Here is a 27,310-nt window from a genome sequence, read left to right on the forward strand (position 1 = left end):
CCTGCCTCAGCCTCCCAAAGCTCTGGAATTACAGGCATGAGCCACCACACCTGGCCTCTTCCATTTATTGAAGACAGTGTTAAATCATGTTTCACGTGTTTGCTCTGGGAATTACATTAATTAAATTTGATCATTCACTTGATATTTATGAGACAAGGATTACATGGGTAGTGTGCATTATAACACATATGTTTCATTTTCAAAAATAATCAGACTTCAAAAGTTTCATTTATCTTTAAGTGTGCATTGATCATATTCAAATTATGAGTATTAGTGACCTTTAATTATGGTAGACATGTATTTTCTACTGATATTCGTCGATTTGAGGTGAGGAATCAAGACTTCTGATTCCCTCCATGTAAGTCTCAAGAAAATGTAAACAATAGCTATGCATAATATTTTCATTTCTACTGATTGATTTAAACATTATTTTATGTTTTAAATTTATAGGAACGTGCTTATTTTTATAGCTTTATCATTATCTCTTTTTAATCTGGACTTTTTGCCAACAGTTAAAACTGCACCTCGGTCTCCAGATGCCCGGGCAAGTTATGGCCATTCCCAAACTGATTCTGTCCCTGGTCCAGCTGTGGCAGCCAGCAAAGAAAACCTCCCTGTGCTCAATACCAGAATAATCTGCCCAGGTAGTACAGATTCTGAAACATCGTGTATTTTTCAGTATTTCTGTGAAAAGATATAAGTATTTATTTCCATTACTGTGGAAACATGTTCTTAAAGATAAATGTTCTTTTAGTAGAATGTTCTTGTTATGCTTTCAGTCAGAATCCAGGCCCTTAGATTCTTCCCTGGATAACAGTTGCCTAGAAAGTATTAAAACACCTGTTTCGGCCAGGCGCAGTGGCTCACACCTGTAATTGCAGCACTTTGGGAGGCCAAGATGGGCAGATCACAAGGTCAGGAGTTCGAGACAAGCCTGGCCAACACGGTGAAGCCCTGTCTCTACTAAAAATACAAAAAAATTAGCCAGATGTAGTGGCGCACCCCTGTAATGTTAGCTACTCAGGAGGCTGAGGCCCGAGAATTGCTTGAACTTGGGAGGCGGAGGGTGCAGTAAGCTGAGATCGCGCCACTGCACTCCAGCCTGGGAGACAGAGTGAGACTCCATCTCAGAAAACAAACAAACAAACAAACACATGTTTCTGGGCCGTGCCCTCAGAAATGATGATTCAGTAGTTCTAGAGTGGAGTCCAGGAATCTGCATTTACTAAGTTCCCAAAGTAAGTCTGAACTTATTATGTTCTACTACTTCTTAAGCTTTCCTTTTGGTGTTTTTTTAGTCAGGATTCTGCTGAATCCTTTTGGTTTTAAGCCATAAGTCTCTCTGTAGTCATTTTTAGACAACATTGATGTAAATTATTCATGATTTTGGATTAGGCAATGATTTCTTAGATATGACAAGCACACGCCACAAAAGACAAATAAATTGGACTTTACCAAAATTAATAGTTTTGTGATTCAAAGGACACTATCGAGAAAGTGAAATGACAATTTAAGAATTTACAAATAATATATCTGATAAAGGAGTAGTATCCAGAACATATAAAGAACCCTTAAAATTCAACAATAAAAAGGTAAATATCTCACTTTTAAAATGAGAAAGGAATCTAAATAGACATTTTCCCAAAGAAAGTACACAAATAGCCAATAAATACATGAAAAGGATGCTCAACATCATTAGTCACCAGGGGAATGCAAATTAAAACCATAATGAGTGCTCCCTTATGCCACTAGGATGACTGTGATCAAAATAGACAGATGATAACAAATATTGGCAAAGATGTGAAGAAATTAGAACTTCATGCACTGGTGGTAGGAATGTAAAATGGTGCAGCCATTTTAAGAATAGTTTCACAATTCCCCAAAAAGTTAAACATAGAGTTTACATGTGACCCAGCAATTTTACTACTAGGTATACACCCAAGAGAATTGAAAATACATGTCTACACAAAAACTTGTGCATGACTATTTATAGCAGCATTCACAATAGCCCCAAAGTGGAAGCAACCCAAACATCCATCTGTTGATGTTTATATACAAAACTGATGATTATATACAAAACTGATGTTTATATACGAAAGCAATATATTCATACAATGGAATATTATCTACCCATTAAAAAGAATGAAGCACTGGTACATGCTATATAGAAACACTATGGAAAATGAACATAAAAGCCAAATGTAACATGACTGCATTTATATGAAATGCACAGAATAGTCATAACCCATAGAGACAGAAAGTAGACAGTGGTTCCCAAGGAACTGGAGGTGAGGTGATCGATGGAATGGAAAATGACAGCCAGTGGGTACACCATTGCTTTGCAGGGTAACGAAAAGGTTTTAGAATTAATAGTGATGGTTGCACAACTTTGTGTATATATTACAAACAACTGAATTATCTAAAAACTTTAAAGGGTTAATTTTATAATATATCAGTTGTATCAGAATAGAAATATTAAAAGACAAAAAGAAAGATCAATCTGGAACAAACTGGTTCTGGAAAGGCCTTCAGGTTTAAATGCTGTGTTCCTGTTCCAACTAGGAACCTTGGGATAACCCCTCTGGAATAAAGCTGAAAGGAATATGGCTAACCCTAAAACATCTTAGAAAATATTAACACTTGGCTGAGCGCGGTGGCTCACGCCTGTAATCCCAGCATTTTGGGAGGCTGAGGCAGGCGAATCACCTGAGGTCAGGAGTTTGAGACCTGGCAGGCGAATCACCTGAGGTCAGGAGTTTGAGACCTGGCTAACATGGTGAAACCCCGTCTCTACTAAAAATACAAAAATTAGCCAGGCATGCTGGCTCACCCCTTTAATCCCAGCTACTTGGGAGACTGAGGCAGGAGAATCTCTTGAACCCGAGAGGCGGAGGTTGCAGTGATCTGAGATCATGCTACTATACTCCAGCCTGGGCAACAGAGTGAGGCTCTATCTCAACAACAACAAACAAAAAAAAAAAAACAAAGAAAGAAAGAAAATATTAACACTTCCCTCTAGAGCAGCTGGAGTGTGGCTCTCCCCTCTCCAAACTGTTCTTTATGCTTACTAAATTTGTTTTCTTCATTCATTTACTTGTTTAGACATAAAGGAAATTGGCATAAACAAGTATGCCACAGTATATTCAAAACTATGACATTAAACGAAAGAACAAAATTCATTGTATTTGATAATTGCCTAAACATTAAAATAATGAATAATAATAATTCCCTAAGGAGCATAGTGCTGAGGAAAGGAATGCTTGCTAAAAAAAGGAATTGCTGGGCATGGTGGCACATGCCTGTAGTTCCAGCTACTTGGGAGACTGAGGTGGGAGGATCACTTGAACCCCGGGAGATCGAGGCTGCAGTGAGCTGTGATCACACCATTGCACTCCAGCCTAGGTGACAGAGTGAGACTCATCTCTAAAAAAAAAATAAAAAGAAAGAACTTGTTTTTCTAATTTCCTCGTGTTTCCCTTGTTCTTGTAAGTTCCTATTAGTTTGTCTCCTCTCCAGACTTCAGTGCTTCTAGCTTTCATACTGGGTTGAGTAAATCATAAAATTCATTAGCTTTGAATATTGTAACAGTTAGAAAACTAGTTGGAAAGCATGTTGAAATGAATTTGAGGTAAGAGGCTTAATTTTTTATATTTAATACTATATTCTTCTAAAATTGACAGATACCTACATTTAATACTTTACTACTTATTCTTAAAACGAACACTGAGTTTTCACCTTGATACATCTCTTAATATTTTAAATTAAGTATCATTGTCTATGATTTGAGAATATGGAAGTGATAACTCCATGACATTTTGGGTAATTCCGCCTTTACTGTAAATTCCTTACAGACTTAATACCATCTTTGCTATAACAAAGGAAGTAAAATGTATTTGTTATAGAATTATTTGTTGTAGAATTATTGGGATGGTAAATGTGAAAATGTCACAAAGCCATTCCTATTTAGGTCCTCCTCTCCTTAATTCTTTATGATAACATATAGATCCTTGGAAGTGTCAAAAGCCTTGTACTCACAAATGTCATTGTTCTTAATTTTCATTAATGAGAAGAGTAGGCACTGAAAACCTTGCTTTTAAAAGTAAGATATTTGATATTAGGCCTGGATGGACTGGTTCTTTCTGTGTTTTTTCTTAACATGAGATCCCATATGTGTTTGTTTTTCTGTCCAGGTTTAAGAGCAGGACTGGCTGCCTCAATTGCTGGGAGTTCGATTATCAACAAAATGTTACTGGCAAACATTGATCCTTTTGGTGCCACGCCGTTTATTGATCCAGATCCAGATTCCGTGTAAGAAAATGCTTTTGCAAATATTTTGTTTGGGTTTTTCTTATTTTTTTCCAACATGAACTGTAACATTTTAAATGTATTACAATAAATATGGTCCCATGTAGAAAAGGATGATCAGAAAATTACAAAAGTTGATAATGCCAAGCACATTGAGTCCTTTAAAATTCAGTGGTCTCCATGATCTGTCCCTGAGGTAGGTCCTTTTCCAGCCCGTTCTCTCTTAGAGCAACCCTCTGGCAAAGAAAGGCACCAATAAATAGAACTGATGCTATTCCCTTTACCTCCTTTCTTCTCAGTCTTGCCAGATCTGTCATCTTTCCACGTCAGCTTCTAGGTTTACTTATTTTGGGAATCTTTTGGCCCACACTGGTCTCTTCCCTTCTTAAGACTCCTACAATTTTTTGGCAGTTCAAGATATACTTTCTTTTACTTCCTTTTTAAATTTTGCTCTTGTTATATCATTTCTGTAATGACATTCCTCAAGGACAGTACCATATTTTAAATGTTCCAAAACGCCTGGAAGAATGGATTGGATCTAGTACTTTTTTGCTCAATAAATATTTGTCCATTGTTAAGTGTAGAAATGGAGGAGACTTTCTAATGATAAAAAAGAGAGAGAGAGAATTGGCACCTGACTGTAAGGCCTTCCCATAATCACCTGTATTTTTCTGTGTAGTGAGGAACTTATGTAGAAATAGAACTAAGATTTTGTTAGTTAGAGAAAATCACACCATAACTGTGTGTCTGTTTTGCCTTGCTCACCATCCCTTTATGTCACATGTACCAGAAATTGTACACATGTCCTGTGGTTGTACATATGGCATAGGAATAGGAAGTGATTAGTGCTAAGTTTTACAATCTGCTCTAAGAAATGGAAGCTTAAATAGTTTTAAGTACTATCTTGTGTACAAATTGCAATTGTTGTAATGAATCTGAAATTGACTTTGATGTACTTTTCCCTATGATCATAGAGATGGATATTCAGAAAAATGTGTCATGAACAATTACTTTGGGATTGGATTAGATGCAAAAATTTCATTAGAATTTAATAATAAAAGAGAGGAGCACCCTGAAAAATGCAGGTAATTTTAGTAAAAGTAATAATGCTATTACACAAAGGCAATTTTTTCTTCATTTATTATGTCTTTTGCTTGCTCTGCCTTTAAGGAGTAAATAAGTAAAATTTCCTGAAATTGCCTGCCAATATTTATTTTCAGGAGCCGAACTAAAAACTTGATGTGGTATGGAGTCCTTGGAACCCGGGAGTTATTACAGAGATCATACAAGAATTTAGAACAAAGGGTTCAACTTGAGGTAAGTTCATCTTAAAGTAAAGATATTTCATATTATCTTACTTAAAAAAATAATATCGTTTTGGAGCTAATTTGACCTAAATGCGTTTTGATTAGCGATTAAATAAATATTCAAGGGGAAAAATGAATGTGATTATCAACTTTGTACTAAAGGAAGTATATACACAGGATATGAATGACACACTTAATTATCATCATCATTAGCTCCTGAAATTGGGGCTACTCTGGAGTTGTGGTGCCCCATGTAAAAGTGGAGCCAAGGGAGCACATTTATAGGAGAGGGTTTTTAATGGATTTTCTCATTTAAGCTTCCAAATTCTGGCCCAATTCTCTAATAACAAAAGTTTTGCAAATCCCTGAAAATAACATTTGAAGTAAATAGAATCTTTTAATTTAAATATACGTTTATTTTTTGCTCCAATTATTTCTAACAACAAGTAAGTAAAATTAAAAGAGATTTTGAGCATTTAAATGTTTTACTGTTTTTTACTAATTTAAATAGGAAATTAAAGACAGAAAAAGTTATTTCCTCCAACAACAGAAACAACAAGGCTGAGGATATAGCTCTGAAAAGACTATTAATTTCTGTGAATTTTATTTTATTTTTCCTTTGATCCAGGACTCACTGTTTATGCTGATGGGCATGTCTTTCCTATCTTGTATCTTTTTATGACTATATATTTTTAATTAAAGCATATCATACATATAGAAAATTATAAAATCTTAATTCTACAGCTCAACAAAATAAACAGAGCATTATTATTTGGGGTATTATCCAAACACTGGAATGTGGACTAAAGAGGTGTCTAGCTCATTCTTTAACAACTATATTTCCTAGTAAAGATGAGCCTATTATACTTTCCACTCTAAACATACAACTGTATGATCAGCTGGTTTGATTTATTATTGCTTATAAAATTAAGATCGACTTACTGGATAAAAAGGTACAAAATCAGGAAGGTTCACATTTTGTAAATGCTATCCTTGACACCCCATGCCCAGGTCAGCTTAGGTGCTCTCCTAATCATGTAATCATTCCTTTTCTTCTTCATATACCCCGGTTGGCCACACTCTTTTTATTTATTTATTTATTTATTTATTTATTTATTTATTTATTTGAGATGGAGTCTCGCTCTGTCGACCACGCTGCAGTGTAGTGGTGCGATCTCGGCTCACTACAACCTCCGCCTCCTGGGTTCAAGCAATTCTCCTGCCTCAGCCTTCCAAGTAGCTGGAACTACAGGCGCGCGCCATGACGCCCAGCTAATTTTTGTATTTTCAGTATAGATGGGGTTTCACCATGTTGGCCAGGATGGTTTCCATCTCTTGACCTCACGGTCTGCCCGCCTCGGACTTCCAAAGTGCTGGGATTACTGGTGTGCGCCACCGCGCCCAGTTTGGCCACACCCAAGGACACATAGGAAGTTGTTTTTATCTTTGTTATCCCTAGTGTTTAGCTCAGTACTGGTCCTGTTTTGAGGGTGAAATGGATGGGTAAATGATCACTTTAGCACAATTTATTAAGTGCTGTGATCAAGCATAGCCAGCTATCTTTAAGGGTTGAAAAACTGGCTGGATCTGAATGGCTGGATGGTCTTAGTTCCTGGAAGAACCTCAGCTCTTCAGAAATAGGATTAGTAACCTCTTGTACTGGTGTTCCAAATTTTGAACAAGATATCTTATTTACACAGCTGCTTTGTACTCTTCTTTTCAAAAGGTTCTTAATCTTTTTTGAGTTGTAGACACCTTTGGCATTCTGGTGAAAATAAAGACCCCTTCTCAGAATATTGTTTTCAAATGCGTTATATGAAATACAGACTTACAAAAGAAGACTTACCAATAAGATTAAAATAAACTGACAACATATTTTTATGTTGCTAAAGAGTAATATATGTGTTTCATCGTTACTGTATCGAATAAAAATCTAATGGCATGTCTAATAAATACCATAACTTCAAAGTGATGATGAACTTATATACAAGATATCTGAAACATCTATAATGTAATATAAAAATGTCTCATTTCTATTGATGATGAAATCACGGGTGTTACTAATGCCTTTTTTCCCCTATATTTATAATTGAGGGCAATGCTAAACTTCATAGGTTAGTGAACATAAAGATACAGATTTTTATCATGAAGTTAACAAATCACCTGAATCTATCCATGGACTCCTGGTTTCTGAACCTTAAGTTAAGAACACTTGATATAGATGTATATGTTAAATGATAAAAAAGGAAAATAAAATGAGTAAAACAAGATAAATGAAAACATGTTAATATACATAAAAATGAAGTAGAAAAAGTAGAGCATCTTTGCCATCATTAACAAAAAATAATAACAATAAAGTAAACCAAAAAGATATATTCTACTTCTAAAGACAATGGAAGGCCGTTGTGTAAAAATTCATTTATCTGATGGTGGTTCACTCGGGATAAAGGTGGAAAAGAGAGACCCACACCTTGGGAGGCTCTTTCCAGAGAGATGCCTTCACCAGTGGCCTTCCTTTTTAGCTTTTTACTCTTACCTTTTTCCTCAGATAAGTTTTCCCTCCGCGTTATGTTGTTGGTATGGAACGAGGCTGACTTCATGTCCTAACTTTAAATTTGTGCAGAACAAAGACTTTGACCTTGGTTTCCCTATATACGAAATTGATAAAATAATGATTTTGTGCAAATCATAAATAAATGAGCCTAAGGTACTGTAAATCACAGTGTAAATGGAAAAGAACTGTACAAATGCAAACTTTGTTTCCCAAGCCACATTATCAGTGATTCTGGTATATACTCAACTTTCAGAAACTTGGAGTGAGATTTAGAATCCTTTTTACAATGATGGGAATTCCAGAAATGTAAATAACATCACAGTATCATATTTTGCTACTTTTAGAGTAGAAACACCTTTCACATGTAAATGGAAGAATTGTATTAAAATTTCAAACATTTTTTGTAAGAAGGATGACTTTTTTGCCCATAATATACCTAATTTACATGGGTTAAGCAGCCTGTTCTATTTATTAAATGAAATAATAATTATATATCATTTCAACTTCTGTAAGAACTAAGATACATGAAGAAAAACAAATAACTTTAAAAAACAGTCTTCATCTGTAGGCTATAATGAAATATGTGATTGAGAACAAATAGTTGTTTAATTCACATTTTTAGTTATTTCAAATCTTCCTGTAATCTGTATCTTTTTAAAAAACAAAATAAATTTAGTTTATTATATTAATAGTAATTTCTGTATTTGTTTAATTCATTTCAGTAATAACTAGTTGTAACTACTTTTTAAATCATTTTGAATGAAGTTTACTGTATGCCTTCTACATACCACCTTTAATTCTTAACAACTCATGAGGTAGGTATTATTATTCAGTTCAGAAAAGTGAAGGCATTGCTTAAGTTCAAACAGCTGATAATTGGAAGAGCCAACATTTCAAATCCAGTGTTTTTTCCACAAGGCAATTTGTAATTATAACTGACGAAGGAAATTTACTGGCTTCCCACATGTGTTCTAGGTGCTTTTCTTTACCTTATCTCTTTGGCCTCACTGTGTGCTAAGAATTGTTAGCCCAGTTTACAGATGAGCAAAGTGAAGCTCTGAAAGCTTAAGGGACTTACCCAAATACTGTGACAGAACTCAATCCAGCTCCACCATCTTCCCTTCATATCAGATTGTCTGGTGAAAGGAGCAGAGAAAACAAACACTAATGAGAAAAATATATATAGCTGCAGTTTTGTAGCATTTTGCAACATCATGAACCACAAATAGAAACATGGGATGGCTAGGGAGCCAGCTCTGGTGGTGTGCACGTATAATCCCAGCTACTTGGAAGCCTGAGGCAGGAGGATCGCTTGAGCCCAGGAGTTCAAGACTGCAGTAAGCTGTGATGGCACCACCACATTCTATGCTGAGCGACAGAGCAAGAGCACATCTCTCAAAAAGAATAAATAAATAAAAATAAAGGATATGTGGGGCTATTGGAAATATTTTTGAAATATTTTTAAAAATTTAACACTCCTGAAGTTTTTCCTGGATATGAGAAACTTTTAAATCATGTGAATTTGTTAATTTGTTGAATCTGTATTCCTCGTATTTTTCCTATGAGGGTCTATGAAATGGACATTAAGCATTTAGATTTAGGTGTGTTGCTTAATATATATATGTTCACTTCAGCACCGCACATGGGACTTCTTTCTGAAAATGTTCATCATTTTCCATACCATGTTTGCAAATAAAGTGCATCCATTTGGAAAATCTTTTTAAAATATTTCTTTTATATTTACAGACATAGTATTTTTCCCCATTTCCTTTGTTAGTCATATGATTTAAAGCAGCTTTTTCTAAAGCACATAAAGATATCTGTTTAATGTATTGGGTTGAGAAAAAGTTTATTATTCTGTTAAGTATTTCATATTTATTCATTGAACAAATATACATTGAGCACCAATTATGTGCCAGACACACCCCCAGGTGCATGGACCTTTGAATGTGAAAAGCTGAACCTGCTAATGGTTAACACTGTGTTTTCATGAAAAAGAAAAAAAGGAATTGTGAAACATGCCTGTGAAGGTAAATCGCCAATCCTGGCCTTCATCCATTACAGCATTCCAATCAGCCAATAACCCTGAGGTCTTCCCAAGAACTGACTTTGGCTGAATTAGCAAACACAAGCTTCTGTGTGATTCTGGTGGTGAACATTTTTTGCAGTACTTAGGGATGAGATTAACCTCCTATGCACCCTTATTAAGCTCTTATTCTTTCCCGTTCTCAGATTCACAGAGCAGAGAAGTCCCTTACGGGGTCGTCTTGGACCAGCTGTAACAATTTCCAAGTGTTTGCTGGTCTCTGCCCTGGATTTTCACCAGTTTAGGGAGCTAACTTGGAGAATCAGAACCTCACTACTGAATAGACATTAAAGAAAATATTGGTACTCTTGACATTGAGACCTTTTCCTTCCATCTTCGCTAAACCCAAACCGTCCTAGACCAGTAGGACTTAATACTCTTTTTAATGAGATGTCCCATTACAGAAACTCTTTCCCTCACCTTGGTTTCTACCCTAGAACAAATTATTCTCTCACTGTCTCAGAAATACAGTTTATTTCTTTCTGTTGGAAATCATTTTTATTGGGCATTAAAGTGTAATTTTTAAGAAGCTATGTTAATTATTTTTAAGATAAGAATTATTTAATGAAAATATAGCATCCATTTTAGGTGTGACATCTGCAAGCTCTTCTCTTTTAAAATGAAGGCTTAAACATTTCCATTGGATTTAAATATTCACTTAGAAAAATGTTAAGTGGTTTGCTTTAAATGTTAATTAAAATAATAAGTATGATCATAAAATGTATGTAACATAATTGTGATCATTTTACTTGAGTAATTTTTAAAAAATTAGTTTCATAACTGTTTCCTTAATAGCTAACTAGGCTTTATTTAAGAGTTAATAGAATAAACAGCATTAATTGAAATTAATTAAGAAACAACATTTATGAGAGAAGGCAACAGTTCTGCTTCTACTCAGTAAGAATTTATTCACATCCCTTCACCAACCATATCCTTTTTTTCCATTTACATGGTAATTTACTTTTCATTTAAGTGCTTCATGAAAAAGTAAGGACTGCAAGGAGCTTTCTGAGATGCATAAATTTTTGCTTGACTTTGGTTCTGACTACTTGAAGTACTCAGCTTTGAGTTTCACCAGTCCCCAGGTGGTTGTAGAGCCCCAGCAATGTACCAGGGACTGTGAGAGGGGCTAAGTGAGATGGTTAGGCTCCACTTGCTCTTACCCAGCCTGCTTTCAAAAAGATGCTTAAAATAAATACATAGAGGACAACATTGCAGGTGAAAGTACATAAGAGGCCTGAAAATGACTCGAGAAAAGGACTGCATGGTTTTGAAGGAAAGAGGTAAAACATTTTTTAAAAAATCAGTTTTTTGTAATAACTTCTGCTATAGTTATTTATACTTCACATTTTTTTAATTAAAAAAATAAGATAAATGATTTGGTAACGTATAGAGAGCAGACATTACCAACACACTCTGCTCCATTGTCCTTCATCTTTAGTGTTTTAGTATCTTCCAAACTAGTGGTTCTGCTCTTTTTATCTAATCTCTACTTTTTTTTTTTACCTTACAGTGCGATGGGCAGTATATTCCTCTTCCCAGCTTGCAAGGCATAGCCGTGTTGAACATTCCCAGCTATGCTGGAGGCACTAACTTTTGGGGTGGAACTAAAGAGGATGATGTAAGTAATAGGAGTAAATAGTTTGTTTCCTCAAAAATAATTATATCACTGGAATAATTTGCTTTTGTAAATGGGCTGTGAAATAGTAGTTAAATTTCATGTTAAATATTTTGCATTGGGAAAGTGAGGCATGGAATAGATTTATTTAAGATTTTATTGTAACAGTCTCTTGTGGATGTACTCTAACTTTTCTCATGTTGAAGACACAGATATCCGTATCTTGGGATGTATGTCACAATTTTCTGGATGAACATTAAATAATGGATCTGCTTTTGGAAAGTAGGTTTATGAAATAAGGAAGGGAAGATTTTACTTTTTAATTTTATACCTGCATCTATTTTCTATTGGTGCTATAACAAGTTAACACAAATTTAGCCACCTCAAACACATTTATCATCTTACAGTTGTATATGACGGGAGACTGGCACAGTCTTACTGGGCTGAAATCAAGGTGTCAGCTGGGCTGTTGCCTTCCGGAGGCTCTAAGGGAGACTCTATTTCCCTGTCTTTGGAGCATCTAGAGGCTGCCCACATTCCTCTCCATCTTCAAAGCCAGCAAAGGCAGGTTGAATCCTTCTCACATGGCATCTCTCTGATCTCTGCTGCTCCCTCTTCCACTTTTAATGACCACTGTGATTACATTGGGCCCACCTAGATCACCCAGGATCATCCCCATCTCCAGGCCCTTTATTTAATCACATCTGCAAAGTTCCTTTTGCTGTGGAAGGTAACAGATTTACGGGTTTGGGGGATTAGGACATGGACATTTTAGGGGCAGAGAGGGGACATTATTCTGCCTACCACAGTACCTTTTGGTCCTTTAAATTTTCTTTTCCTTCCTTCCTTCCTTCCTTCCTTCCTTCCTTCCTTCCTTCCTTCCTTCCTTCCTTCCTTCCCTCCCTCCCTCCCTCCCTCCCTCCCTCCCTCCTTCCTTCCTTCCTTCCTCTTACTCAGTCGCTCAGACTGGAGTGCAATGGTGCAATCTCGGCTCACTGCAATCCCTGCCTCCCAGGTTCAAGCAGTTCCCCTGCCTCAGCCTCCTGGGTAGCTGGGACTACAGGCACGCACCATCATGCCTGGCTAATTTTTGCATTTTTAGTAGAGATGGGGTTTCACCATGTTGGCCAGGGTGGTCTTGAACTCCTGACCTCAGGTGATCCACCCACCTCAGCCTCCCAAAGTGCTAGGATTACAGGGATGAGCCACTGCATCCAGCCTCAGTACTTTTAATTTTCTAAACTTGTGTGTGTATATATTTTTTATTTTCAGAAATATCAAGAGGGCTCATTTGGGCAGTCAGGTTTAAGGCTATTTTTGTTTTTATTTTCATACTTTTCTATATTAAAAAAAGAAGAAAACACAACCTTACAAATGTAATTGTTGTGAAAAGAGTGAAAGAGAGGGCACAATTATTAAAGTATGTATATATATATATATATATATCAGTAAAAATGAGAAGTGTTATCACAGTCTTTATTTGAAGAGTCACATCCATTGATTTGAGTTTATGATATAATGATATAATGGTTCCTACTGATCTGTTTTTCTCAAAGATCTTAAATGGACAGGTAGTAAAGTATAAGATCAGTTGGAAAGTATTTGTAATTTTCATGACATAAATATATTCCAGCCCTATTCGAGTATAAAAACATCTTTTGTCTGCTTGTCACTATTAAGTATTTTGAAGGGGAGAAATCAGTGAGATTAGGATAAATAAAGCCAACATTCCTTGAATACCTGCTAGGTAGTCCGACAATGTTCTAAGAGCTTCACATTAATTATTTAATATCCACATTGCTTATTTGATTTTTACCACAGAAGAATCTAAGACAAAGTTTCCAGTTAGTAACAGCAGAGACAGGGTTTAAATTCAGGCAGTATAATAACAAAATTATAAGAAATTCATCAATGTTAGCAACTTTTGTGTCCTGATATTTTCAGTGAAAGTCTTAATTAGCATACTACTTTATACTGAAAATTGTTTCAGATGCATATTATTTATTATATAGTAAAAGAGAGCATAAAAATGATAAGGTAATACAGCCTACATATAAAATTTTAGAGTAAATTAATTTTGTGAAAATGCATCTAATGTAAAGACAAAATGAGTCTGCATAATTTTTATCCTCTGAGGTTTCTATTTGCATACTATCAAGTTCCCTCAAAAGTTTTGTATTAAAATATAAAGCACATATGTATATTGCTTGTAAAACCTTGAAAGATTTCCCTTAGAACATATCGAGTAAATTGGATCATAATTTGCATCTTCATTAGCTTTAACCTTATGAAACTGTATCACCTTTCTGTGACACTATATCACCTTTCTAGTTTTTTCTAGATTTCCAAAACTTACATGTATCATCTTATTAACACGTTTGAATTATGTATGAACATGCATTTAACATGTTTTATTCCAAGATGAATTATTTAGAAATATATTAGTTAACTGGTCCAAAGAGTAGTTTAATGAGAGGTATGAGTAGTATGTCCATGTATGTTTGAAAACCCTTTTTAAAGTTATGTTTATTTGAAGTCATCTTCAGAGATTTTTTCTTTGATTATTATTTCCTAATATTTACTTAACTATATTATTAAATATATTAAATTATTAAATATATTAAATATATGTAGATATATATTGCAGTTTACATTGCTTGATGTGCTCTTCACCTAAACATTCAGTAGAAGTGTAATGTAGTTTTTCCTTTCAGATATTTGCTGCACCATCCTTTGATGACAAGATCCTGGAAGTTGTAGCAATATTTGATAGCATGCAAATGGCAGTTTCAAGGGTCATTAAACTGCAGCATCATCGAATAGCCCAGGTTTGTTTCTCTCGTCAAACCTGACTGCACTTCTTGGGCTAAGGAGGGTTGAGGGAATCTATTCTAAATGACTCTACACTGGATATTCATCTATAATATTCTGACTTTGTTGTCATATCAGTTTTTACCATGTCATTTATAAGTGATAAAGCATAATATTCTATTCTGTAGAATAGTCTAATACTCAAGCCTGCATAAAGATTGAGTGTCATTTTCTCCGGATGATTCGTACTCTAAAATAATTTGTTTTATTTCAGTGCCGTACGGTGAAAATCACTATATTTGGTGATGAAGGAGTCCCAGTGCAAGTGGATGGTGAAGCATGGGTTCAGCCTCCAGGGATTATCAAAATTGTGCACAAAAACAGAGCACAAATGCTAACAAGGGACAGAGTATGTAACAAAAACATTCTTCTAGAATATTGTCAGGTTTTTAAAGAATCTGAAATTGTTATGAAAAAATAGAAAATGAAAACATTTAAATTGTCTCTTAAATCTGACATTTAGGTCATGGTGGTTTGAAATATGAACAAATATTTATTTATTTCAATGGGAGTTTAATTTTTAGAGCCATTTTAGGTTTACAAAAAAATTGGGCAGAAAGTAAAGAGAATTCGAATTATGTTCCTATATACTTCCTCCTCCCCCTTCTTCCCTACACATGTAAATTCCCCTGTTAACATCTTGCATTAGTGTGGCACATTTGTTACAACTGTTGAGTCAATACTGATTGATTATTATTATTAACTAAAGTCCATAGTGTCCGTTACTCTTTGAGTTGTACATCTGTGGGTTTGGACAAAGATATAATCGCTTGTGTCCACCATTGCAGTATCATACAAAATTATTTCACTACCCTAAAAATTCCTTGTGGTCTACTTATTCATCCCTCCCTCCCTCACCCTTACTCCTGGCAATCATTGATTTTTTTTTTTTTTACTGTCTCTATTATTTTTCCTTTCGCAGAATGTGTTTTTAATTAAGGTCTATCTTTATCAAAGAAGACTGCTAATATTTGCCCATCTAGTATATATAAAATAGTAAAGATTAAAGAATAAATTGAAGCAATAGTAAAGATTGAAGCATGAAATATTTTTGTTTTTGTTTTGAAACAGTCCTGCTTCATTGCACATGCTGGACTACAGTGCTGCAATCATAGCTCACTGCAGCCTTAAACTCCTGGGCTCAAGCAATCCTCCTACCTCAGCCCAGCTAATTAAAAAAAAAAAAATCTTTTTTGTAGAGATGAGGTCTCACTATGTTGCCTAGGCTGGCCTCAAGTGATTGTCCCACCTTGACCTAAATCTCTTTTTTAACTTTTAAATGATGTATTCATGATCATTGACTGCACTACTTTTCATGTGTTGCAGTACATTGGAAAACTTTGAAATGCCTTTTTTGTACTTGTGATTTATTTGAGGAGTCATTAGAGAAAAAGCAATTGTAGTTTTATTAAAGTACACATTCACATGGACCTCTGAGTTCTAAACTAACAATTCATTACAATATTGATTTTAAATAGGCCTTTGAGAGCACTCTGAAATCTTGGGAAGATAAGCAGAAATGTGATTCTGGTAAACCAGTTCTCCGAACCCATTTGTACATCCATCACGCCATTGACTTGGCAACAGAAGAGGTGTCGCAGATGCAGCTGTGCTCCCAGGCTGCAGAGGAGCTCATTACTAGGTAGGGGGCTCTGCTGGCTTTTCAGGCTGTGGGAACTGTGGTCTCAGCCAATTTTTTTTTTTTTTTAATCTTAATACATTGTTTCAGTAGTGGTATCAAAAAGAGATGCAATTACTCTTCTTCACACAGCACTCTTTCCATTATTGTTTATTTCTCCATTTTATATACATCTTTACACTATGCTATCCACTTACATGTTGCCTTCTAATTACTAATTAAATGTTTATGGAATGGAGAGGGAAGTCTAAGCATTAATCCTGTTCCAGAGGAGAGTCAGGAGCAAAAAGAATAAAAAGACTTCAAAAAACAGTTTCTGACAAGTTATTAGAGAGATTTTGAGACCACACATACATTAATTTCAATAGACAGAAATGAGATAAAAAGCAAGCCTATGAGTGTTAAACAAATAAAAATCACTATGACCAGGGAAAACTTCAGAGGGGAGGAGGGACCATGGGCCAGTGTCTTACCTCTTCACCTGAGTCTTATCTACCAAATGGGGCTAATAAGAGCTGTTTCACCAGGGTGTGTGAAGATTAAATGAGGCTCTAGGGATGAGTGCTATAAGCACATTGTATTAGTCCATTTTCATATGGCTATGAAGAAATACCTGAGACCAGGTAATTTATAAAGAAAAACGGGTTTAAGGCCAGGCACAGTGGCTCAGAGGCCTGTAATCCCAACACTTTGGGAGGCTGAGGCAGGTGGATCACTTGAGGTCAGGAGTTCGAGACCAGCCTGGCCAACATGGTGAAACCCCGTCTCTAGTAAAATACAAAAATTTGCCATGTGTGGTGGTGGGCACCTGCAGTCCCAGTTCCTCGGGAGGCTGAGGCAGGAGAATCACTTGAACGTGAGTGGTGGAAGTTGCAGTGAGCCAAGAGACTCCATTTCCAAAAAAAAGAAAAAAAAAAGAGGTTTAATAGACTCACAGTTTCACATGTCTGGGGAGGCCTCACAATCATGGCAGGAGGCAAAGGAGCAGCAGAGGCACGTCTTACATGGCAGCAGGCAAGAGAGCATGTGCAAGGGAACTGCCCTTTATAAAGCCATCAGATCTTGTGAGACTTAGTTACTATCACGAGAACAGTACAGGAAAAACTCACCCCCATGATTCAGTTACCTCCCACTGGTTGGTCTCATGATACATAGGGATTATGGGATCTACAATTCAAGATGAGATTTGGGTGGGGACACAGCCAAACGATATCACACATCATGTCTGGCATATTGTGTGCTCTGTGCATAGTAACTTTAGATTCTTCCCACACCTTTATCTGGTCACTGATAAAAATGTTGAAAAAGAAAAGAAGGAAAGCAAAGCTCAGTGGCTTCAGGGGCTAACTCACATCTTTCCTCCTCTCTACTATTTGCCATCTGCTCCCCTCCCATTCCTTACTCTCCTCTTTAAATATTTACTAGATAACTAGACTGTGTGAGATGTTAGAGACAAGAGAAAAGGCATACATCCCCTACTGCTGGACCAACATTCAGAATTAGAATCAAGTCTTAGAACTGCAAAATACTGGGCAGCTCAGAAGAAAGGGAAGAGAAAATGAATATTTGCTCAGGTATACCCACACAGCTACATTATTGTACATCTCGGCTTCTTATCCATAGGGTTTGTTAGTTTTAGAGTAAATACATCTCTTTTAGATACTACAGACAACTTCTGTGGCCTCTAATTTACAGTGTTTTTTTGAAACCAAAATATACTTCCCATGTTGTCATCCTGTGAACCAACCAAATAATCTTTTGTAAAAAGAAAGCGAAGGTTGACTAGGCTTGCTTCTGGTTAACATAGTTTGGCTCCCCATCTGTTTTTAAATTTTGCGGATGAAATCAGGCTCACTTGTCTATTTTCAGAATTTATTCATTGACTATGCAAACATACTCAATTTTTGAGCCTCTTCTGTGGGCCAAGCACTGTTCTAGGCTGGGGACACAAGATGATTATTTGACAGCCCTACTTAATTTGCTCACAGATTAGTAGGAGGGAGAAATGTGGCCAAAGTGTTGACATGAGGCACACAGTGGACTCTCTAGATACACTCTAGAGGAAGTCAGAGGCAGTGAAGGAGGGCTGCCTGGAAGAAGTGACCTTTCAACCGAGTCTTGAGGGAAGAGTAAGAAAAGGAGCAATTTAAGCATGGGAACCAGCTTAGGAAGAGGCCCAGAGGAGAGTGAATGCATGCTACTTTCAGGAAATCTCAGAGAGTTTGGGGTGACTGAAAGGTTGGCATAGTATATGCAAGAGTGTGTGAAATGTAGATGAAGAGGTGAGGAGGAGCCAGATCTTTATTGGGCTGTTCTAGAAGTAGTGTGGAGGGGTTTTTTTGGAAGACAGCAAAGCTGGGGCGAGGTGAACACTGAGGATGCTGTAGAAGTTGTCCCTATAAAAAATGATAGACTAAAGCAGTAAAGATAGAAAGGGCAGGCGAGATTAAAGACAGTTTAGGATTTAAAATTGGTAAATGGTCATTAATTAGGAGACAGGTTGACCTTAATGTTCTAATGAATGGCTGGATGATTGTGGAGTGCCTTTGATGGAGCCATAGGGTTCAGGAAGAGGAGTAGGTATTAGAAGGAAAATGATGGGTTCCATGTTGGACTTTAGAATTTAAATTACATTAAAAATACCTAGGAGATTCAGTAGGCAATTAGAAATGTTGATCTGAAGTTGATTTACGTCTTTCCCTTTCTCTGAAAATTAGAATAACCTTTATCTACCTCTGTTCTTCTGAAAAATAGCCCATTCTTCATGATTTCTCAAGGTTGCTGATAGTAGTGCTGAGGTGACATTTGCAAGCTTCTTTGTGCCTTAGACATCCATTGTATAATCCTTAAGAATTAAATTCTTTTTCTTTACTCTTGGTTCAGCTATATAGGGCCTCGGTCCCTTTTCTTGTTCTGTCCTTTCCAGATAGAAAATATTTCTCCATGAAGCTGTCAGAAGCAAAAAAACACTTGAACAGCCCTGCCTTCTTGCTCATCTGCAGGCCTTACTTACATCATTTTCTAGCAATCGGAGGAACTTTTTCTCCTTTCTTGTCCTTGGCCTTAGTGCCTTCCAGAATTTGGTCTTTTCAGGACTATTCTTAGAGGTTTGGATACCAGTGGAGTATGGCACAACAGGCTTTGGAGTTAAATAGACATAGATTCCGAACCTGGCTCTACGATTTACTAGCTCTGTATGCATACCACGTCTCTCTGAGCCTCAATGTCATCATCAATAATATGGAGATAGTAAATCATAGCTACATTTAAAGGCTGTGAATATTAACTTATATACTGCTTATGATCACTTTGTGTATTGATGACAAATATGGTAATGCTCTTCCCTAATCTGTTGCATTTGCAGTTTCAATGAATGAAAGAGAAGTTTCTAGTCTTTATATTTGTGATCCCTCTTACTTTCCAAGGATACTGCAAAATGAAGTATTACTATATTTCATTCTTCACAATAGCACTTCAATATGTCTCCCTCTGATTTTTAAGCCTAACTTTTTATACAAAGATTTTTTATTTCATATTTTTTGTTGCAGTGGGGTCTGGATTTATAGATCTACCTGTGCCATTCATAATTGAGCAGCCATTAAAAGTGTTCTTCCGTACTGATCTTCATATATTTTTTACTTGTTTTATCCTAACATTTCTATACTTCAAAAAAAATGAGCAATACTCAAAAAAGTTTTTTATTCATTTGTTTCATTTTTGCTTTTAGGATCTGTGACGCAGCCACAATTCACTGTCTTTTGGAGCAAGAACTGGCCCATGCTGTGAATGCCTGCTCCCATGCCCTGAATAAAGCCAACCCAAGGTGCCCGGAGGTGAGGATCTAATGGTAAATTCTCATTCCACAGATTATTTTGGGTGTTACGCATGTATTTTAATACTGTAAAATATACCACGCCCTGTGAAAGAAAGTTATGTTGTCTATATGAGTCTCTACAAACTTGCGGTGAAATCGTGGCCGACTTTTTATTTTCCTTTTCCTGTTATTTTTCCATTCCTGCTCTTAAATTCTCTCATTTTTTATGTTTCACTTTCAATCACTTGTCACCTTCCATCTGTCTTCACTTCTTTCTTTTTTTAACTTTTGTCATCCTTTCTTACTCCTTCTTTTACCTTACCTTCTGCCCTGCACCTTGTTAAAGGGCAAGCCTAGATATCATCAACGTGCATTTTGTTAGAGATATTCATTCATTTTTGAAGTTATGCGCTGAAATTATTCCTACTTCATTTTGTTTTGCTAAATTGGAAATTGATGCTTCTGTAAAATTTTTAATGTAGAAGTTAATAATAGAATGGATAGAATATAACTCTTAAAATGTGCTACATGGTACAATGCTATATAGTATGGAGAAAACTGATAGCGTTATTTTTTTAAATTATTTGATTGAAGTTACTTAAATTAATATACAATTAAGTGCTTGTTCTCAAGATGATAGTCTAAAAAGCAATATGGTTAGTGCTACTGAGAGTAAAAGTTTTCTTTGACATAACTTTTTAATGGGAATATGTATATGCTGGTGCTAGCATATACATATTCATTAGGTAGGAGATGTGATCCTGAGTGTATTCACTGTAATCAGTGCATTCTTTTGGTTCTGTAATATAATAATAATGAGATAGTCATACAAACAAATGTATGAAACTTTGCAATTATAGAATTTTGGTAGATTAAAAAATGTGTGCTGTGAATTTAAATTATAAGAATAAAATTTAAAGTGTTTACTGGTAATGAAATCCTATTTTAATACAGATCACATGTCTTTGATATTCTTCCTTTCTAGAGTCTTACAAGAGACACTGCCACTGAAATAGCCATCAATGTGAAGGCGCTGTATAATGAAACAGAATCTTTGCTAGTTGGCAGGGTTCCTTTGGTAAGGAAAAGAATGATTGGTAACATAAGAATGATGAATTAAATATCTGGGTCTTACCTTCATTGGGGAACAGGCATTTGGCAGATTCTAAGGCAGAAGCAGCCTTCTGGCTTCCATCCTGAGAGCTGCCTCTTCTCCTGGCTTTTGTCTTCAAGAAAATATATGGCTGAAGTTGGGAGTCATGATTCAGGCTAACAGGAGTGGAGATTTCCCCTCATATATGCCATCCTGTTTTTAGGCAGCCCTGCTCTGCCCCATTCAGCTTTGAGAGACGTGAGAGCTTTATAAAGTGTAGTAGACATTCCTTAGGTACTTATTATTGCACACAAGTAGAGGAACTCATGGAGTTTGTTCCCTGAATTAACATTTGAATATGACTGCTATGGTCCTCCAGGTTTGCTTAAAAGAGGACATTTTCTAGACACAGTGTTTGAAGAACTAAATTTCAAGAACTCTGCCTTGTTTAATCCAGATTGGTCCTGGAAATCAAGTTTAGGCCAAGTCTGAATCTGACCACAGTCCATGGATCTCAAGCATAAATGGCTGGAAGCTTGTGGATGTCCTGTTTTGTTAGCAGCACGAGTTAGCCTTTCTTTATAAATACTTCACCATTTTCAAGTATTCTAACATCTTGGCTCTTGCCGCCACCTAGAGTTCGGTTGTGGCTTATTCCCACATGGTGTTGTCACTGTGTGGAAGGCCTAATTCATTTGCTGTTTTTATTCCTTTTTACAATTCTGATTAATTGGTAGTTGATGATCTTAGAACATTTCTTTTGAAAGTAATTTTCTCACTTGGTTGGGCAAATCTACACCTAAATAAAAGTGATACTAAGAGTCATAGTATCTGGCACAGTGGGTGAATGAATGGGAGGTGCGTCCCACAGCCTTGCTATTAAGTGCCTGAGCTTAGGGTTTCTGTTTTCGCCTATGGTCCAGAAAAGTGCCACCTTTGGGGCATCCTTTGCTCTGAGAAGAGAAGCTGAAAGGCTGCATGAAGGCCATCGCTCTTACCTACCTCCAAAGGAAACTGAAACACAGCTTCCTTGGGACAACAGGTGGCTGGCTCTACTATGGCTATGAAGAAAACCTTTTACAAAGAAACATTGGTTATCTCTTTTGATAAAACCAATGGAGCCCCTTCTTGGCTTTTTTTGGCACAACTGTTTTTAACCAGAGTCTTCTACTGGTCCTATAGGAAATCCAGCGACCTATGACGATCGTTTCTTACAACTAAAAGCATAACTTATTCTGTACTTATTTTCTCTACACGAAAAGTACCTGCTGAGTGCTACCTTGCTAATATTTATTATGTTAATATGGACTGCCTTTCCTTCTCCACTTTTAATTTTCTCTCATTGTTAAATAGGAATTTTGATTTAAAATCTGTACTGGTGAATTTTACCAAAACTTTTGACAATAGTGATATCACAATAAGGAGTTGATTATATTTGAGAGCAACTAAGGTTTACTCTACATTTTAGTGCCAGAATGAATTTGTAATAACCATTTTATACATTTTATAACACATATTCTTAGACTAAAAGAAAATTAATGAATTTTAAACACAACAGGGTAGAGAATCTCCTTTTTTTTTGAGACAGGGACGCACTCTGTCGCAGTAGCGTGATCTTTGCTCACTGCAATCTCAGCCTCTCTGGTTCCAAGTGATTCTCCTGCCTCAGCTGCCGAGTAGCTGGGACTACAATCGCGCACCACCACGCCTGGCTTTTTTTTTTTTTTTTCTTTTCAATAGAGACAGAGTTTCACTATGTTGGCCAGGCTGGTCTTGAACTCCTGACTTCAAGTGATCCACCCGTCTCGGCCTCCCAGAGTGCTGGGATTACAGGCATGAGCCACCGCGCCCAGCCAAGAATCTCCATATTTTTAATCACTACTAGAAGTGGTAGATACTGTGAATAACAAGGGGAAACAAAAAAAAAAGTTCATAATAACAGTAATATTATCTCTGAACTTTTAGTTCTAAAATTCTATAAACATATTTATAAGAACTCTATAATTTTAAAGTAATTTGTAAATATATTGATTAGCTAGAAGAGACCTCGAAAATAATCTAGTCGGCCAGACTCTGCTCATGCCTGTAATTCCGGCATTTTGGGAGGCTGAGGCAGGTGGCTCATGGAGTCTCTATGAGACTCCAGGTCTCATAGACCAGGAGTTTGAGACCAGCCTGGCCAACATGGTGAAACCCCATCTCTACTAAAAATACAAAAATTAGCCAGGCCTGGTGGCATGTGCCTGTAATCCCAGCTACTTTGGTGGCTGAGACATGAGAATTGCATGAACCCAGAAGGCCAAGGTTACAGTGAGCTGACATTGCGCCATTGCACTTCCAGCCTGGGCAACAGAACAAGACTCTGTCTCAAATAGTCATCGTCATCATCATCATCATCACCTTGTGCTATTTCCAGAGGAAGAAATAAAGTCTTCTGAAGTCAATTAACCTTCCTTTGGTTACATAGTTAATTACAAGGCCAGGAGTAGAATCCAATCGACTGCCTTCCAGTTCTGTGCAGAGGAATGTTTATTTAATCTTTATTCATTTATTGAACTTGTAAGTGCATTTTAATACCTGCTGTCAATGAGTTAATGCAGATAATAGGTGAGCAGTTAAATTCTCCTTGAAATATCCAAACCCAGTTTCAGATGGTAAGCCATTGAGCTTTTTGCTTTGCCCTAATTTTTACAACAGTTTTTCATCACAGATTTTCCAAGATTCATGGTTTTTTTCCCTTAAGCTTATTCTTTAAATTTTCAAGGAGATTTTTCTGCAGTTCTTTTTATATGACAAGTTTTTAGCCAGTTTAAAAAGTATTATTTGTTCATGGGGTGACTTTTTTTTTTTTTTTTTTTTTTGAGTCAGAGTCTCTGGCTCTGTCACCCAGGTTGCAGTGCAGTGGTGCTATCTCTGCTCAGTGCAATCTCCACTTCCCAGGCTCAAGCAATTCTCCTGCCTCAGCCTCCCAAGGAGCTGGGATTACAGGCATCCAACACCGTGCCTAACTAATTTTTGTATTTTTAGTAGAGGTGGGGTTTCATCATGTTGGCCAGTCTGGTTTCGAACTCCTGACCTCTAATGATCCGCCCTCATCGGCCTCCCAAAGTGCTGGGATTATGGGCGTGAGCTATCATGCCCAGCCTGGTGACCTATTTAAATCAGAAAGATTTTTGGCACAAATAAGTAGAATAGTAAGACTGCACACTTATACCACTAGGAAGAATTGGTAGATAAATGCTTGGAAAGCATGAAGGAGGGGGATAGGAAAGAAGACATTTACACAGAAAAAAACACCAAAAGAATACTTTTTCTATGAAGTTATTAAAGTTACACTAGTTACTCATATGATCTCTGGGAAGTAATGATTAGATTAAATCTATTCAGATTTTTTAAAATGAAGTCAATATAAAAGAATTTATTCTTCTCAATATTCTTTAATTTAAAAAATGCTACCTTAATAAGGAGTGAGGCTGTTCACTGTCAAAGTACAATGATTTATTCTGCTTGAGGCTGGCCACTGAGTCTTGTTTTGTTTTGTCTTTTAATCTGCTGGTAAATAGCAGCTGGAATCGCCACATGAAGAGCGGGTATCCAATGCCTTACACTCTGTGGAGGTGGAATTACAGAAACTCACAGAGATTCCTTGGCTTTATTATATCTTACACCCAAATGAGGATGAGGTATGTAAAATTCAGCCTGTTTCTCTAGAAATGTAGACCATATCACTATAGAATTTGAACTCATCTTTGAAAAAGGGATATTTAGGGAAAAATGAATTTTGAATACTACTTTCAAATGTTCTGTTCTTGAACAAATGAGAAAAGGCATTTATGTGAACAAAGGCATTTTAGGGGAATTGGGACATTTTCAGTAGTACATTGTGAAATTTTTTTGAAGAAGTTATCACTGTTCTATAATGTTTAGTGTTTATAACTTATTCCTGTGTTATCCCTATTATCAGAGTAGGTTTTCCTCCTTTTCATATCCTGAAAAAATTCTTTTCTTGCTCGATTTGAACAGGAACCTCCTATGGATTGCACCAAAAGAAACAACAGAAGCACCGTATTTCGAATAGTGCCAAAGTTTAAAAAGGAAAAGGTTCAGAAGCAGAAGACAAGTTCACAGCCTGGTAGGTGGTCCATATGGGAAGGGTAAATATAACATTATGAAAAAAGAACTGATTAAAGTGACATCATGGAGGTCATGAAAATGTTCTGGAGCTAGATGGTGGTTGAGCATTGCGCAATGTGATGAACATACTGTCATTGAATTCTACGCTTTAAAATGGTTAAAATGGGGAATTTCATGCTTTATGAATTTTACCATAGAGGAATCCTCTCATACCTAAAACACATCTGAGTATCAGTGGGAATCTCTAGTAAGGAAGCACACAAAAAAATGAAGTGGTTGCTAATTTGCTTCTACTTTCTTTAGTGGATGTCAGCATTTCTGTTCAGATGGTTCTTTCTCAACAGCAAGTCAAAGCATCAGTGTATAATTTGTTTTTCTTCTTTTAAGTACAATTTTTAGATTACTTTGATAAATGGAACATAGAAACTTTCATTTACTCATTTAACTTGCCGAATATATTTTCCACCTAAAGTTATATATTCCCTTTCTCCTGTTTTGAGGACACTGTTTCAACCCCTCGACAATGACAATATGCTGTGATGCTTGCATTCTCAAGCAAAGATTAAGCCCCCTCTTGGCTGCTATTTCTCTGGTTCCTTTTTCACTTTTCCTTAGAGTTTAAATGTACAGGTATGCTAGTACTAAAGCACCTTCAAATTCTGTTTATACATTGGTAGCTGCCTTTCATAACCAAATAATTTTATAAATTCTTCTGAATGCGCTATCTTTAAAAAAGTGATGTAAAGCCTTATTTGTGATATTCATAAAGCAGCTAATGAAAGCCATTTAAAAACCAAATACAGCAAATAAGTAGGCTTTTATTAAGCTAATCAATGTTGAATAAAATGTATAAGCAAATGATACACACTAAAAATAATGTAATCCAACTAATGTCAGAGAGCAGTACTATGGACTTTTTAAATGACATTAAATTGTGATTTAACAGCGCATTGATTGCCGTTATTATCAGTAGTAGGAGAATCAATCAAGACTACACTTGAAGTCAGCAAGACTTCAAGCAGAAAAGTCTGTGTAAAATTGAATACCCCATATCAGATTTTAAGTTGTAATTAGCATGTGTAGCTCATTTCAGTCTATAGCCGTTTTCATACAGGGTCTGAAGGAAATCATCAGAGCTTATTTAGAGCTTGCACCATTGATCCTAATGATGTGAAATACATTTTGTATGCATATTGTGTAGGTTGGGTGGCTTTAATGAGGAAACTGGACTAAAGCTAAGCATGGGTGCACAGCAGCAAATGGTTTTGTATAGTCGGATCCTTGTGTTGATAGTGTGTAACTTGCATGGGAAAGAGTGGAACTATAGTTTTGTTGAAACAACACCTTTAACCTTTTCTTTTGCTAGCACTGCCGCTGCACTCTGTTTTGCATCTTCTTTGGCCAACCTTTGCTTTGTAATGCATTGAGCATGTAGAAATTAAGGGGGTTTTGCTCTTAACTTTGGTAGTTCAGAAATGGGGCACAGAGGAAGTTGCTGCTTGGCTGGATCTGCTCAATTTGGGAGAGTACAAAGATATCTTCATCCGTCATGACATCAGAGGGGCTGAACTTTTGCATCTGGAAAGGCGAGATCTTAAGGTATTTCCTTTGTGCTCTTCTGTTCTTGGAAATTTTATTGCAAAACGGAATCCTTTCTCCTGTGCCTCTTCTGATATGTGCTGTTAGCTTCGCTTATGTTATGCAAATGTGTAGTAACCTAACATTCACTGTCCTGTGGTCTGAGTTTCTTGTATGATTTTTAACAAGAATGTCAGCAGTATTTTCCTGTCAGAATCACTCTATTATAGCTAAAGCTTAGCATGAACTTAGTAATTTTTCTCTGCATCCAGTGATATGACTGTTCCTGTGCTAGTATTTCCAAATGGATC

At 36.4% G+C, this 27,310-nt stretch overlaps 1 protein-coding gene across 10 annotated transcripts in view; it reads left to right on the forward strand.

Annotated features, from left to right (window-relative positions):
* The window catches only part of DGKH (diacylglycerol kinase eta), a 204,216-nt gene that overhangs the window by 157,717 nt on the left and 19,189 nt on the right, over positions 1-27,310 (forward strand). For 4 of the 10 annotated variants that reach the window (XM_054528950.2, XM_054528951.2, XM_024230940.3 and 1 more), the window contains 13 exons: positions 513-644; positions 4,191-4,308; positions 5,280-5,390; positions 5,526-5,622; positions 11,766-11,873; positions 14,585-14,698; positions 14,956-15,090; positions 16,220-16,383; positions 20,108-20,213; positions 21,180-21,272; positions 24,851-24,970; positions 25,311-25,419; positions 26,890-27,020. In XM_054528950.2, coding sequence (XP_054384925.1) covers positions 513-644; positions 4,191-4,308; positions 5,280-5,390; positions 5,526-5,622; positions 11,766-11,873; positions 14,585-14,698; positions 14,956-15,090; positions 16,220-16,383; positions 20,108-20,213; positions 21,180-21,272; positions 24,851-24,970; positions 25,311-25,419; positions 26,890-27,020 — 1,538 coding nt within the window. Of the gene's footprint in view, positions 1-512; positions 645-4,190; positions 4,309-5,279; positions 5,391-5,525; positions 5,623-11,765; positions 11,874-14,584; positions 14,699-14,955; positions 15,091-16,219; positions 16,384-20,107; positions 20,228-21,179; positions 21,273-24,850; positions 24,971-25,310; positions 25,420-26,787; positions 27,021-27,310 lie in introns of those variants that run through there. The other 6 variants (XM_054528953.2, XM_024230941.3, XM_054528954.2 and 3 more) reach the window with 5 other exon arrangements.

The sequence above is a fragment of the Pongo abelii genome, chromosome 14, assembly GCF_028885655.2.
Source record: "Pongo abelii isolate AG06213 chromosome 14, NHGRI_mPonAbe1-v2.0_pri, whole genome shotgun sequence".
Classification (NCBI taxonomy): Eukaryota; Metazoa; Chordata; class Mammalia; order Primates; family Hominidae; genus Pongo; species Pongo abelii.